We start from the raw sequence: 16,568 nt of genomic DNA, 5'->3' as shown, positions 1-16,568 counted from the left end.
TAACTTTAACCAAACCCTCTTTATGGTCAGGCAGTTTTATTATTGATTCCTTTTTTTGACACACTGTATTTTTCTAGATCAGCACTATCCAATAGAAATACAATGTGAGCCACTAACTAGAAATGTTAAGTTTTCTAGTAGCTTCTCATTAAAAAGTAAAACAAACAAACAAACAAAATAAAAAACAGGTAAAATGAATGTGATAATATATTACTCCAACATATCCAGAGTATTAGCCTTTCAACAACCAAAATAAATTACTACAAATCCAATAGGTAGCTTATAGACTCAGTAGCCACAAGTGGCTCATCACTACTGTACTGAATGAGGCAGGTTTGCACTTTCCTAATCTCTTCTAGCCGTACCCTTATCATCCTCAGTCTCAGGAAAGCCTCCTAACTCACTTTCCAGGATTTGAGTAAATCTACCTCAAGCCACTTTCAGCCACATTATGTTGTTCCTTTTCCACCTCAACGCATATCTATAGCCACACCCATATGTTCCCAAAGTGTCTCTTCCTCTTTACCCATTCTTTTCATCCTTCTCCCTTTGAAAAGAAAGAGCTGTGATTAATCCCATCCTCTCTCCCCTTCTTTGAGACTTTGCTCAATCAAATCTCTCTTTCCAGAATGCTCACTCCTTCCTTTCTATTAATATTCCCAGGCTTTGCTTAACCTAAAGTTTTGCTTTTGCTGGTACTCACCCAAACTACCAGTGTATTCACCATCTTTCTTATTACTTTGAACTTCCCACCATTTACCCAACCCTTTACAAGATGGCTTCCATCCTCACTACTGGTAGTACTCTCTGCTGAGTTATGAATGACCTTCCAGTCTCCAAATCCAGAGTCCTTTCTGAGTTATCATTTACCTTTTTATGTCTTCAGCATCCGTCACTGCAGTCTGCCTCTTTGTCCTGAGGGGCTTCCTTGTTCTTGACTGCTGTCAACTACACTGTTGGGGTCCCCATTCTAACACTCAGACAGGACTCTTTTGATAAGCTGCACTTCTTTGAGTCTTAAACTATGGTTTCATCCTCAGTTGCATTTCTTAGTCTCTCCTGTCTTGGAAGTTTCCTTCACTCTCATGGCCTCAATCACCCTTTCTACTCAGAATATACCCAAATGTAAATTATTCAACCCTCTTTCCTAAATTACAGTCTTGTACTTCCAATTTCCTACTGTACATATTCATCTTAATATCATTGGACTATGATATTACAGGCCATTTAACTCAGGGCTACTATGACAAACCCTAAAAAAATAAATCATTTCTAACCTTTAAAAAATTTCAGAAGCATTGTAATTGTCAGCCTCATCTCACCTGTAATCCCTATCTCACCTCTCCCTAGACTGTCGAAATGCCCTGCTTTGATGTCATCACATTAGAACCTGGAGGTTTAAAAACTAGTATCCGCTTTACCCCCAACCAGCTCACCCTCCGATTTCCTGTTTTTGTCAGTGACACTAATCACTCAGTCACCCAGCTTTGAATTGTTGCCTTCACCCTTAATTGGCTCTTCGTCTTTTCTCCCGTGGCTAATTAGTCACCATTCCTGTTGATTAATCCTTCATAATATTTCCCTTTATCCACTCCGTCTCCTTAGCAAATCGTTCGCTACATTCACAAGCCATCCCACATCCTCTTTCATCAATTCCAGCACTATCCCTTCCTTGAACTCAACTTTTGCCACCTCCAACAACACAAAATATATTGGCACAAATTCACCACTTGTAAAATGAATGTCAGTCCTCCCAGCTAGATCTTCAGTTCCTTAAAAGCAGGCACAGAGGGGCGCCTGGGTGGCTCAGTGGGTTAAGCCTCTGCCTCAGCGCAGGTCATGATCTCAGGGTCCTGGGATAGAGCCCCGAGTCGGGCTCTCTGCTCAGCAGGGAGCCTGCTTCCCTATGCTCTCTCTCTGCCTACTTGTGATCTCTCTCTCTGTCAAATAAATAAATAAAATCTTAAAAAAAAAAAAAGCAGGCACAAAATTTTATGATTGGTTTCACTAGATGAATAGATGACCAATAATTGTATCTTACAAACTTGCACTTTAAATATAGAGCTCTGGAAGGAGACTTAAATAAATCAGTTTAGCCGAATTAATTTTGCATGCTTCGGGGAACATTCAGCCTATAACCACATAATGTGAGAGAGGCAATTTGTGTTTTGGAGGAAGCAGCAAACTTAGGGTTTGATCTTCTCCCATTAACTCCCATAAGACAGATTTCTTAACTTTTATCTTCTTCATCTGTTATACCTGTTATATACCTATCCAGTAGAGTTGATTGTGAAGTTTAAATGCAGTAACTTCTAAAAGTGCTTTGAACATTTCAGAATCTATGTATGTAGATTACCGTGCCACAAGGTACCCAGAATAAACATCCCATTTATGTCATAAGATTACTCTTTTGTTCACCTCCTCATTAGAAGCCTCCAGCAAACCTAACATGTTGATCAAAACACCTGTTGTGTAATGACTGTGCCGAGCTAATACTGTTTAGCTGACCGTCCACTCTCTGTCCGTAGTTTCTTCTCATAAAGCCCCTGCTTGACGCCTGCCATTCTCAAGCTGTTTGACCAGGTATCCGGGGATTCAGAAGGCTTTTCTAGAAGGGTACACCATTTTTAACAAGCATTAAGCAACTTAAGTGATAGTAGCAAATTTTATGTTTTCTTTGCCTGAAAACTGTAGGGTCTCCCGTGCCCCCTTCACGTCATCTCAGAGGTGAGTAAGCCTGCTTTCTCTACCACTAAGGAGTGCCCCCTTTAGCACAAATCATGCTGTCTTATAATGTATTTGTTTCTAAACATGTCTGCCATGTAAATCTGTGGGTGTCACAAAACATTACAACTTATTTGCGCAGTGGGTTTCTTTTTTTACACAATTCATTGGTTTGATATTACTGACACCTAGCCCAAAGCCTGGCCCTTAAAAAAAGTTCTTGCCCAATAAATACTGAATAAATTGAACAAAATGGGGAAGAGGAAACATTGCAGATAATGGTGGTGTTTTCATCTTTTTATTCTCCACACCACCCTCCCCTACTTGAAACAAAAGAAATGCTAGGAGGCTCCAGTTCGCCAGGGGCCTTTAGTCCTGCTGGTCTGGACATAGGCCTAGGCTTACTTCAATTTGTTGCTCCAAATCCACTCAACCACAGGGAGCACTAGGCTTCTGTGGAGACCCCTTCTCCTCACCCTTCTATCACCTACCCTCAGAGGCCCAGGGTTTTCTTGTGTTATGTCTTTTAAAAGATCCCTCTTCTCTGCCTGAAAAGGATTATTACCTTAGTGCTCTGCTCTCAAACTCTTCTAAAACAAAAATCATTTGGAAAACTCATTTGTATTTTGTTGTTAATGACAAGCTAAACTTTATTACATTTTCCCTTTCTGGGATCTTTGCAACTAAAAAAATAAATAAATAAAAATAAAAAGGATAAATACAAAAATAAAAAGGATAACCTAAAGGACTGAATTTCTAATAGTAGAATGTCGGTCAATGTAATTGGTAATTGGGGAAGGGAGAAGAGAGAGGCTTTAGAGCAACCTTGCTTTTCCTTTGCCCCTGGAAAACTACTAGTAGAACCAGCCCCACTCAAAAGAGAAAAAAATCTTTGCTTCACATCAAAACATGCATATGATTCTCTCCTCTACTTCCTACGCAAAAGTGTTGTAAGAGAAAAAGAACAAATTTTTGCCCAACAAAATGGCAGACTATGGCAATCTTGTGCATTCATGTCATTGGTGGACCAGGTAGATGAAAAGTAGGTGGGGATGGATGACAGATCAGCTCAACAGTAAATTCTCTCTCCATCTTCAGATTGCTGAGGGATCCTTAGCCAGTTTTAAAAGAGCCCCCACCCCACCCCTTCAGTCCCTGATTTACTCTCCAGCCAGCCTGGAGAGTAATATTTTGCTCTGCCACACTTCTTGTTTCCCCTTATATTCCCCTATAGCATGAAAGGGTTTTCACAGGCTATGTGACCTTTTCGATACTGTTCCTTCAGTCAGTTAGTGTATAATGGGAGCAGTACCCTGCTCTCCTCAACCTGGTCACCTTCATTTTCATCTGAGCAAATGACTGGTATCCAATTCTGTAAACCATGTGCGTCCCAGTGCCCTGCCCATGAAGCTGGCAGTGTAAGCAACTGCCATTTTCTTTTGGTTGTAAGATGGGAATTTTGTGTCCTCTCTTTCTGAAAACTTATTGATGTAACATTCTATAAAGACTGTTTGTTGTGACAACATAGATGGACCTTGAAGCCATTATACTAATAGAAAAAATACAGAGAAAAATATGCTTATGATCTCGTTTATAGGTGGAATCTAAAATAGCCAAACTCGTAGAAACAGGAGAATGGTGGTTACCAGGCTTAGAGGGTGTGGGAACTGGGGAGATGTTGCTCAAAGGGTACAGACTTGCAACTAGAAGGCAAATCAGTTCTGGAGACCTCATGTGCAGCACAGTGCTTATGGCCAACAATACTATATTATAAACTTTGATGTTGCTAAGAGACTTGATCCTCAATGTTCTTACCACAAAAGAAACGGTAATTATGTGCTCTGGTGGAGGTATTAGTTTAATGATCTGGTGGCAATCATATTACAATATATAAATATATCCAATCAACGTGTCGTACACCTTAAACTTGTACCATGTTATATGTCAGTTATATCTTAATGTAAGAAAAAATTTGTGACTTGATTACTTGGGAAATAAATTGGTGTACCATTCTTTAACAAGGCTTCTATGCCTTTTTCATAATCTGGTGACTAGAATATTGAAAATACTTTAAATTATGTATCGTATCTGAAGCATCATGGCTTTGTTCTTTTGAACTTAATTTTTCTGTGTCTAAGTGAAAGAGGGAAATAACTAAATGAGATATGTGCTGCAGAATTTAAAGCTGTGTTTCAGATTTTTAAGTCACAATAAGTGAGCAAATAGAGTATGCTATATAAAATGGTTTAGTCCAAATGTCAGCTCCAAGGATTCGTGAGACAGCTACTAACTATTTAGTGTTGCTTGCTTTGGAGGGGGGCTGTATCTTTTTTTTTTTTAAATATGTTTGTATTTTATATATATATATTTTTTATTAACATATATTATTTGTTTCAAGGGTACGGGTCTGTGATTCATCAGTCCTACATGATTCACAGCACTCACTATAGCACATACCCTCCCCAATGTCCATCACCCAGACACCCCATCTCTCCCACCCCCCTCCCCTCCAGCAACCCTCAATTTGTTTCCTGAGATTAGAAGTCTCTTGTGGTTTGTCTCCCTCTCTGGTTTCATCATGTTTCATTTTTCCCTCTCTTCCCCTATGATCTTCTGTCTTGTTTCTCAAATTCCTCACATCAGTGAGATCATAGGAAAATTGTATTTCTCTGATGGACTTTTTTTGTTTAGCATAATACCCTCTATTTCCATCCACATCGTTGCAAATGGCAAGATTTCAATTTTTGTTGGCTGTGTAATATTCCATTGTGTTTGTGTGTCTGTGAATATACACATACACACCACACCTTCTTTATCCATTCATCTATTGATGGACATCTAGGCTCTTTCCACAGTTTGGCTATTGTGGACATTGCTGCTGTAAGCATTGGGGTGAAGGTGCCCCTTCAGATCACTACACTTGTATCTTTGGGATAAATACCCAATAGTTCAATTGCTGGGTCATAGGGTAGCTCTATTTTCAACTTTTTGAAGAACCTCCATACTGTTTTCCAGAGTGGCCACACCAGCTTGCATTTGAGGCAGGCCGTATCTTTATTCAGAAACCTTTGGCCTTGGCTGCGTCTCCAGACTCACTGCCATGCTTCTGGAGGGACCACTTATCCAGAACCTTTGTTTTCATCATTGCTGCCCCTTCTTAGCAGCAGGGATGTGGGTATGACTGAGCTACACACCTCTAGGCCACCACCAAGGCATGAAATTTGTCAGTAGGATGCATGTAATCGATGCCATCCAAAGGGACAGAACAGGTATTCCAAGTCCTCGCACTTTCCGTCTTGTTTCAAAGTCACAGATGGTGTAGCCTAGCGAGACACACCCCTAGAGGTAGGGTCGCTGGAGATTCAGCAGCTTTTTTCTTCTCTGTGAATTTATGAACCATCCTCAGGGATGGAAGAGAGGCCTCCAAAGCACAATACGATGACAGTGAGCGCCCCAGCCAAAGCCCTGTGTCTGCTCACTTGTGCTCAGGCACCCGAAGGCCAGGTGGGCAGATGCAACGTCCTCGGCTTTGCCAAGTGAGCCCCGAGCAGCCACCCAGCTGCAAGGCCCACATTAAGTGTGTGTGTGTGTGTGTGTGCGTGTGTGTGTGTGGCTTTTGTCTCCTCTCCCCACAGCTATTGACTTACTCTACTGGCGGGACATCAAGCAGACCGGGATCGTATTTGGGAGCTTCCTGCTGCTGCTCTTCTCCCTGACCCAGTTCAGCGTTGTGAGCGTCGTGGCCTACCTGGCCCTTGCCGCGCTCTCGGCCACCATCAGTTTCCGCATCTACAAGTCTGTTTTACAAGCTGTGCAGAAAACCGACGAGGGCCACCCTTTCAAGTGAGTGTCCCAGCCGGACCAGCCCTGGCCCAGCCTCTCATGGGACTCCTGCCCCCGGACTTGGTGCCAGCTCCTGGGCATTTGGGTGATGCGTCACTGGGAACTGACAGACCTCTCAGTCTCTTGAATGCCCTGACTTTTAATACCTGATATTTCAGGTCAATTTCTAAAACAACTCAGTTATTGCTATGGTGACATTTATTGCTGTATTGATTTTTTAAATTTTCATCACCATGAATGAATTAATATATGTATGTAACATAAATTTACATATAATATTAATATTTTATATTTAATTATTATTAATAGTAGTCATAATCCATTATATGTGTACAGCATTTTATAATTTAAGTAGTGGTCAACAATGAATCCTCCCAACACTATGAAGAAGGCAGGGCCGTGTAATCTCTATTTACAGGTGGGGAAACAGATTCTAAGAAGAAAAGTGACTTGCCCAAAGTCATATAGCCAGTAACTCACATACAGTCAGGACTAGAGTATTTGGATTTTTATTTCTGTGGTCTCTGGAATCTAAATACCAAAGGGCCAACTTTCTGGGGGGTGCAAGTTTCATGAATAGTCTTATAGTATACCCTTCTCTGCATTTTTAGACTGGGGAAATCTGACTGGAATGAACATTGAAGAGGAGGAATTTTTTGTTTTGTTCTCTTTTCTTAATTTTATTTAAATTCAATTAATTAACATATAATGTATTATTCGTTTCAGAGGTAGAGTTTAGTGATTCATCAGTTGTGAGGAAGAGTTTTTTTTAAGGCAATCTACTAAGAGGACAAATGAAACGGGGCAGAGCCACCAGTGGCACCCAACTCCACCCCAATTTATCTCCCAACTCTGGCTTGTGAGGGCGGGTTTTTCAGCACTGATTGTCAGAGCCCCCCTCTCCCCCGGCGCTGGCCCTACAGGTGGCCTCAACTCCTGTAACGGAGGGACAGCTCTGAGTCCTAGATGAGCCCTGTAGAAGCTGCTGCTGGTGGCTTCTGGCCAGAGCCAGTCCTTCACTCAGAGATGCCTCTGAGTCCTCCTGGCTCACCCTCACCAGTCAGCTGAATGAAGGCCTTAGGGCATCAGGCTCTTAAAAGGGGAAAAGATGCCTGTGTTGCGCGGACTTACTGACAAAAAGGAAAAAGCTGCCTGTCCAGCCTCCCTTCCCAACCTCTGGTTCCTGGCCTCAGTGTTAAACAGTTATAGTCCAAGCATCCTTGCCCTTGGGATGTATTAGGCCTTCTTCTAATGCAGAGTGAATGGGTCTTCTGGGCTGTAACTTGGCTATCCAAGTTCCCAGCCCGAAGGTGAGAGAAGCGAAGGGGAGTGTCTTCATACCAGGATTATGTCGTGCCTCATTTAGTGGCTCCAGCCTGTGACCAGGGTTCCCGTCTTCAGTGTCCTGCTCTGCCCCAGCCTGTACCCTCAGCCAGCCGAGGAGGCTAGTTTCTTTCACATTCTTGGCCCCCAAGACTGACACATTTAATTAGCTCAACTACTTTATCTTCCTTTAAGAGACAAATTTAAAATAAAAAACTTTCCTTTGGTTGAGTTGTTTTTATCAGTAAAAGAAACATCTGACTCAGTACATTTTGGGTCAGAATTTACTATCTAGACAAACAAACATTTTTCTATTTTTTTCCAAGGAGTAGGAAAGCCATAATATTTCAGTGTAAACTCTCTAAAATTCAAGCCAAATGCTCCTTTTTTTTTTCCATCTCAATTCACAGAGTTAAGTAAGCACTGTAAGAACTCTAGAAATATCCTCTAGGTAGAAGATGTAGTACTGTCTTAGAATAGAGAGCGGGAAGGAGGAAGGGAGGATGGACCCTCTGTGGGGAGCATGGCCAAACAGGAAGATGGACTATTTGAGAAGCCTAGTTTATCTACCCATAATCATATGTCATCATTTGAAAAAACTGAAAAATGTAGTCACTGAAAATATTGCTCTTAGTAGAGACAGTGAGCTTTTGAATATGGCCCAGGTCACTTGAGTTTTCAGAGCTCTCTACATAAAACTTGGAAGTATTTTCCAAAATTTAAACATGAAATATTAAAATTTTAATAATGAACAATAATTGGCAACTAGGATTTCAGATATCTCAGTTATTAAAAGAAATAATCCCTCTCCATGAGACCAAGAAGAAATGAGGACTTTCCCAACTACCTAGTGGGCCAGGCATTCTGGAGAATTCAGCAAATGAGCTGATTTAGGGCTGGCTTTTCTCTGCCTCTAGCCATTGTTCTGAATTATCAGCTCCCACTTTCATGCAGTCTCTGGGACACAGAAATAGTGACAGCCCACCACTCATGGCCAAGATTCCCAGGTTCCCCCAGGCACTGGCAGTAGGTGTGTGGGGTGCCCTATAGCCCAGCAGCTGCCCTATGCCCCCAGAGGTGACCCCGCTGTCCTCAGAGCGGGAGAAGGAAAACTCAGCTGTTCCGAGATTACCTCTGATGGAGCTGTCTTTGGGGTGGTTTCTTGACAGGACCTACCTGGAACTCGAGATCACCCTTTCTCAGGAGCAGATCCAGAAGTACACAGACTGCCTGCAGTTCTATGTGAACAACACGCTTAAAGAACTGAGAAGGCTCTTCCTTGTCCAGGACCTGGTGGATTCCCTGAAAGTACGGTTGCTTATGCCGTTCACTTGATAGTCTTGAGTTTCGTTTTCCCTAAAGGTATACTGTAAACCACCACAAACTAGAAAATAAGAAGCAAGTGCTTAATCGCATTCTAGAGTGAGAAAACCTCCAGCTGTATGGTCCCGTGAAGCTCATCCAGTCCAATCCCCTCATCTTACAGACACCAAAACTGTGGCTCAGAGAGGCTAAAACACTTACCCGAGGTTGCCCAGTGAGTCACTGGCAGAGCTGGGATCAAACTGAGGGCCACACAGCTTCTAATTTTGTACTTTTTACAACACACCAGGTTGTCCTTACCATTTCTAATTCCTCAGCCAATTTCCTAAAATTAAATTTAAAAAATCTAGTGTGGGGAATGTGAAAAATGTCTATTCTTTTTTCATGAAAGAAACTCTGAGCTCAGCTAATGGTGAGAGGGGCAAGTGTCCTTACATAGCATGGGCTGTGAGACGAAGCTTCAGAAACAGTGGACCTCAGCCACCCAGGTGTTAGTCCTGGCACTCTCATGAACTTATCAGGATTCTTTGAACACACTACTTTTCCCACCCTGCAATGTATAGAGAAACCTGAAGTCAGTGAGTCATGATACAGCTGGGCATGAGCAATGTTATTATGGGTTCCCCATGCTTCCAGAATGCTTTGTACACTCTGGGCAGGGGGTCTTGTGGCAGGGGGCTGCCCAGCAACTATTGGAGGAAGGGAAGAAGGAAAAATGAGCAACATGGCCTGGGCCCTCAAGACGCTTTCCTGGAATAACATCTTTCCAAGTAAGGACTAGAGAGAAATGCCAGGGAGATTGTAATTATCTACCCTAGGGCTTTTCAAGTGATCTTTCTGTATGTGTCATGTAAAAATAATGGGCTAGAGCAGGGGTCAGCAATCCTTATTTGTAAAGGGCTGTATGGTAAATACTTCAGGCTTTGCATGCCGAAATCTATGTTCCCAGCTACTTAGCTTTGCCATCAGAGCAGGAAAGCAGCCAAATACAATGCATAAATGAACGACTGTGGCTGTATGCCAATAAAACTTTATTTATGAACTCTGAATATTACATTTCATTTCATTTTTACATATCATACAATGTTGTTCTTGTGTTGATTTTATTCAACCATTTAAAAATGTAAAATTCATTCTTAACTCTTGGGCACATTTAAAACAGGCCAAGGGCTGCAGTTTGCTGACCCCTGCCTTATTATTTCATGAGTCCTACAAATCTTCTTTTTATTTATTTATTTTTTTTTTAAGATTTTTTATTTATTTATTGGACAGAGAGAGATCACAAGTAGGCAGAGAGGCAGGCAGAGAGAGAGAGAGGAGGAAGCAGGCTCCCCACCAAGGAAAGAGCCCGATGTGGGGCTCGATCCCAGGACCCTGGAATCATGACCTGAGCCGAAGGCAGAGGCTTTAACACTCTGAGCCACCCAGGCGCCCCGAGTCCTACAAATCTTCTAACAAAGAGATCCAAAGTCTCTAAACGCTTACATTTCCCATTGAAATTATGGTGTATTTTCCCCCAATTTTTTTTTTTAGATTTTATTTATTTATTTGACAGATAGAGATCACAAGTAGGCAGAGAGGCAGGCAGAGAGAGAGGGGGAAGCAGGCTCCCCGCTGAGCAGAGAGCCCGATGTGGGGGTCGGTCCCAGGACCCTGAGATCATGACCTGAGCCGAAGGCAGAGGCTTAACCCACTGAGCCACCCAGGCACCCCTTTTCCCCCAATTTTAATCTCAAAGAAGTCAATGAGATAAGACTCCATCTGTCACAAATGGTTTTAGAAGCTCTGATAATCATACCGTTCTTCAGTTTGCAGTCCTGATGTGGCTCCTGACTTACGTTGGCGCTCTCTTCAACGGGCTGACCCTGCTGCTCATGGGTAAGGACAGACAAGCCTGTTATGTCTCCTTCACACGCTCCGTGAGCATAGAGCTTCCTAGGCTCTTAGCTGGGATATTGTTGTCATAGATTCCTAGGAACCAGTGCCACATAGTATACGGCATTTTCCCTGTCATAGTTCCTTTAGAGAATATAATATATATTACACATTAATAATGAATTCCTTAGTCTGAAGTGTTTTTTTCTCTTTAAGCATAGCAGTTTTGTTTGGTTTCCAATCAATATCTGTTTGCAATAGTCAGTTATAGACTGAAATTCATTTTCATCGTCAGAGTGTACAGTCCATCCTCATTCCAGGAATAATGGCTTAATACCTATCAAATGCTCAGCATCCTCTTATTTTCCTTATGGACTGCCCTGCCATCTTTAGCTAAAATGCTAGCTACTATAAAATAATGTTATAAGATGACATCATTATATAATTATATATATTATATATAATATATATTATATAAAAATGTATCTGAAAGCTTATCCTCATTGCTGTCAGAATTTTAATACTGTATTTGTTTTTCATCCCAGCTGTGGTTTCAATGTTCACTCTACCTGTAGTGTATGTTAAGCACCAGGTAAGTCCTACGTGATGTCAAATATTCACCTTAAATTTTGACCTTGTGACCTTTGGGTGTGCTCATTATTTCTTCCTCTTTGCAGGCACAGATCGACCAATATCTGGGACTTGTGAGGACTCACATAAATGCTGTTGTGGCAAAGTAAGTTACATAGTACGATTCCTAAAAAGGAGAGACTGCCTTAGGCTGGAGTTTGTGGGGATTAGAGAGGGGTCATAAAAGGATAATAAAATACTAAGTTGACATCATCATTCATTTATTTGAGTCATGTAATTAATATCTTTTCCAATCATATTACTTCAGAAAATAAGTATACGTTTTAAAATTCTCAATTAAATAAAGCTTTCAGTGGTTTAGTCCAGGTATCATGATGAATGAGTTTTAATGAGTGAATGAAGTTCAACTCTATCTGGAGACTGGCTCATGTCTAAGAATAACTTTCCTTTGGAGGAAAGAAGGAAGCCTGATTCAAAAACTAAAATTAATTTCTAACAGTTTAATTGAAATAAAAACAATCAAGTTAACAAACATTTTCAACAATAAATACTATTGATTTTATAAACCATTTCAATGGTTTAGAAAATGTGACAAATTTAAAAAATCTATAACAGCTGTTATATTTGCCATTACGTCGTTTAGACTCTACAAATGCATATGTTTATTGGCTTACTTAATTAACACCATCGCTTTTTAAACCTGAGTCTTGAGTAGACTCCACTTTATGGTCACTTTATATATCAGGAGATAAAAATTCTAGTTGTAAGTAGCCACGGCTAACATAGGCATTAATCTTAGTTTTCCATAACTTTTAAATTAGTGTTTGTATATATATATCCTTCTAAAATGATAGTTTTTATGTTGTCATTTCATTAACAATTTCGTTTTCATCAAAAGTTGACCTAGGCTCCCACTGGAAATAGATGCCATGAAGGGGCTAGATTTTGTTGACACACACTTCCTCTCACAATCTCACAATCTTAGAATCACGCTGGACCTAGGTGATCAGAATTAGAGGGAAGTATTTTAGACAGCCAAAGATGTATGAAACAAAACAAAAATAAACCACTTTAAAGCTCTTCTGCTATTCGATTTGCATATGATCAGTTATGGTTCTCTCCTAAAGTACACAAAGTTCATATTCCTCCTCTTAAATTCATGGTGAACTTGGATCTAGATCAGATCTACAGCACATTTCAAAATGCCTGGAATTATCACCTTGGACCCAAATGCAACTAAGACCTGATGAAAATCAACAAATTGAAGCTAAAGTATTCATTATTTTTGTTTTAAGAAATGGCAGCATGTTATAGCATGAAAGTTGGCGGGGCTGGAACCTGGGGAAACTGGTTAAGACCCCAGTTCCCAGACTCTTAAAACAGACCTATTGAATTAGAATTTCTAGGATTGGGGGCCTGGAATCTATACTTTAATGAACTCCCCAGGTGACTTTTTGGCAATTAGAGCTGTGTTTTGGGGAACTATAGCAACACCATTACAGGAGCACAGCAAAACACCAGAATAGCCTAGAAACTAGAAGACAGAAATTCTAGTCCTAAGTTGTCCGATCCTTAGTTTGGGGATCTTGAGAAAATCATATCTATTAATTTTTATTTCATTGATTGGCTTGTTGGTCCCAAAAAGAGCCATACCTGTGATGTCCCTCCCAGGTAATGCATGTTAACAGGCACAGAGGGTATAAAGATGAATGAGATGATCCCCACCCTAGTACAGCTCTCAGCCTCTTGGTGTAGACAAACTATAAAAAAAATAAGGATAAGACAATGTAAGAACTGCACTGGGGTTGTATAAAATGTGAAGGTCAGGGAGATAAGGAAATAACTGTTCCTACCTGGAGGGATAATGGAAATGACGCTAAATCCTCACTAAAATGAAGGCCTTTGTCTTAACTCGGGCCGCTATAACACAGTACCACAGACGGGGTGTCTTATAAACAACACCAGTTTATTTTTCACAGTTCTGGAGGCTGGTCGTCCAAGATCAGAGTGCCCACACAGTCAGGCTCTGGCCAGGGCCTTCTTCCAACTTACAGACTTCTCACTGTGTCCTCACATGGTAGAAGTGGAAGGAAGCTCAGGTCTCTTTTACTGGACATTAATCCTATTCATGAAGGCTCCACCCTCATGACCTGACACCTCGGAAAGGCCTCACCTCCTCATACTAACATGTTAGAGGTTAAGTTTCAACATATGAATTTGGGACAGGAGGACACAAACATTCTGTCTGTAGCAGCCCTGAGGGATGAGTGAACATTCACCAGGTGGGTGATGAGGGGAAAGACATTGCAGGAAGAAGAAACAATATAAAAGCAGAGGCAGAAGCATGAAAATGTAGGTCACGTAGGAAACAGTCAGTCAAGCATTGTGTCTAAAGCTTACATGAGTAGAAAGATCAACTGGAAAGAGTCTAGAAAAGAGGCTGAGGTCAAGTGTGGGATGCTCTACGGAGTGACTCTGCCCCAATGGGAAATGGCCAGCCCCTGCTGTTTTTAACGTCAGGGTGATGTAATCAGAGCTATGCTTTGCACAGATCACAATGACAATCTAATGGGAGGGGAGTTGAACCAGAGAGTGGAGACATGGCAATCAGATTGGCTTGGAGGCGATTGTAATTCACAGAAAGTGATAAGGGTCTAGGCCCGTTAAAATGAAGAGAAAGGAGAGAAGACAACATACAGTGTATGAACATACATGTATAATCGATTGTTAGATTAAAATTGGCAATCAGGGCTGTGGAAAGGAAAAGAAAGAAAGCATTACCCATGAGGACTAACATGGTTTCTGTAATTGGGCTTTATTCAGATTTGGCTCTGAGCTTGGTAGCTAGAGCAAAAAGAGAATATAAGTGAGTTACACAGATAGGTCTTGTTATCAGAAAGGAGGGAACAGAAGTTCTTCAAGGGAACCTGTTTTGGGGTGCCTGGGTGGCTCAGTGGGTTAATCCTCTGCCTTTGGCTATGGTCATGATCTCAGGGTCCTGGAATTGAGCCCTGCATGGGGCTCTCTGCTCAGCAGGGAGCCTGCTTCTCCCTCTCTCTCTGTCTGCTTACTTGTCATCTCTCTCTCTCTGTGTCAAGTAAATAAAATCGTAAAAAGAGAGAGAGAGAGAGAGAGAGAACCGGTTTTGCCTGACACTATATTTTGAAGGAAATTTCTTGGTGGTATTTTACCTCTAAGGCTTCTTTGGCTTTGAGATTCTGACTCCGTATTAGACTAATTCCCAGCACAGGAACTCACATCATTTTGGTGAAACACTTAAGAACGTGACCTTTGGAGTCAGGCTAGCTAGAGTCCATTTCTGGCATTTTCAGCTTTCTGAGTTTGTTATAGATGTTATTTGACTCTGTGAACCTGTTTCCTTATCTGCACACTGGGAATGTTAATACTTGTTAAGGTTGTTGGTGATTAAATGAGATACTGTCTGTAAAGTATTCTGACTTGGGCATAAGACACACTCAGTAAATATTAGACATCATCATCATCATTCTCATCATCAGCCTATTACTGACTAGAGATCGGTTGAAGAGGAGTGTGGAGGACAGTCCTAGACCGGGTCAGGAAGACCTTAGTGCCACTACCTTCTCTATGAAGAGTAGATGGATGGAGCCTGGCCCAGTCATTTCTGGGTCTCAGTTCAATGCACAGAAATGTGTCTCTATTGCTGCATAGAAATGCATTCTTAAATACTCCTACTTTGCTATCGTATCTTTTGGAATATTAAGCTATTCGGTCAGCTAGTTAAAGCAACAGCACCCAGTGAAGTCACAGAATGATTTCATTAATGACACTTGTGCCTTACCATTTTTTTTTATATTGTCTTTTTTCAGGATTCAGGCTAAAATCCCAGGCGCTAAAAGGCATGCTGAGTAAATCAATATCCCACCGGGGACTGGACACAAACCAGAATGTGTGGAGTGGTAACAGCTCTGTTCTTACATGTTACTGCAAATTGATTGTTTCTCCCCCCAATACCATCATCTTAGAGACAAACTCTCAACAGCTGTTTTCAGGCTGTTCCTGTACTCTTAGGATATTTGAGTCACTTGTGTCAAGCACTAAAGTATAGAGAAAGTGTATTAGATGTGGTTTTAATTTTGTGTTGCTAAAAAAAAAGTGCATGATGGTGAGAGCCCAATTTATTTTTTCTTCTTCGGTGTTCTCCTCCTCCTCTCTGCAATGCTTCTGTAGCTTCTAATGTCCCCTGTGGCTAGGCCTTTCCCGCCGAGTGCACTGATGCAGTAGTGGAAACCGCTTACATGTCTTGGGTTGCTGGTTGGATTCATCTTTAATAACAATATATAGAATTGTAGACTGATGTTTTAGTGTTTTTCCAGCACACAACATAAAAATAAAAACAGTTGGCCGTACTTCTGGTAATCAGTTTTGTATAACTTAAAATAATTAAATAAATGAACAACAGCCCCTCCCCCCAAAAACATGCAGTACTTTTGTTGTGTGGGACTGACAGGCTGATTTACATGTATGGTAAAAAGTACCAGCATGTTAACTTTATTACAATTTGTATTACTTTCTCTGTAGTTCCTAATGGACCTAATATGGACTCTGGATATTTGCACTTATGTACTTGATACTGAATGCATAAATAAATGTTACTAAATGTAAAACCTTCTCCCTCTCTTCTTGTGGTATGACCAGAAAATGCAAAATTTCTAAGAGACAGAGTCTTCCGAGGACAGGTTGGGAAACCTGAGAGCAAGAGCTCACTTTGTTCCTTGCTCCAGAACCATAGGATCCAATCCCAACTTGGCATATGCTCCTTTGGGGAATTGACGAAGCCACCAAAAAGTAATAAAACTGGAAAGCATGCTTCATGTTGTACTCTGCGGGGTTGATGAAGATATTTTGAG

General features: G+C 41.2%; 1 protein-coding gene across 2 annotated transcripts in view; it reads left to right on the top strand.

Moving 5' to 3' along the window:
* LOC111161144 (reticulon 1) overlaps window positions 1-16,325 on the top strand; it is a 217,303-nt gene extending 200,978 nt beyond the window's left edge. For both annotated transcript variants that reach the window (XM_022524666.1, XM_022524676.1), the window contains 6 exons: window positions 6,360-6,567; window positions 9,060-9,198; window positions 11,022-11,091; window positions 11,634-11,680; window positions 11,766-11,824; window positions 15,528-16,325. In XM_022524666.1, coding sequence (XP_022380374.1) covers window positions 6,360-6,567; window positions 9,060-9,198; window positions 11,022-11,091; window positions 11,634-11,680; window positions 11,766-11,824; window positions 15,528-15,570 — 566 coding nt within the window. In that variant the 3' untranslated portion in view covers window positions 15,571-16,325. The remainder of the gene's footprint in view (window positions 1-6,359; window positions 6,568-9,059; window positions 9,199-11,021; window positions 11,092-11,633; window positions 11,681-11,765; window positions 11,825-15,527) is intronic.
* The last annotated feature ends 243 nt before the right edge of the window (window positions 16,326-16,568 follow it).

This window comes from Enhydra lutris, unplaced genomic scaffold (genome assembly GCF_002288905.1).
Source record: "Enhydra lutris kenyoni isolate GAN:26980312 unplaced genomic scaffold, ASM228890v2 scaffoldscaffold4, whole genome shotgun sequence".
In the NCBI taxonomy this organism is placed as follows: Eukaryota; Metazoa; Chordata; class Mammalia; order Carnivora; family Mustelidae; genus Enhydra; species Enhydra lutris.
The sequence above is the reverse complement of the archived record's forward strand: the minus strand, read 5'-3'. Positions and strand labels throughout refer to the sequence as shown.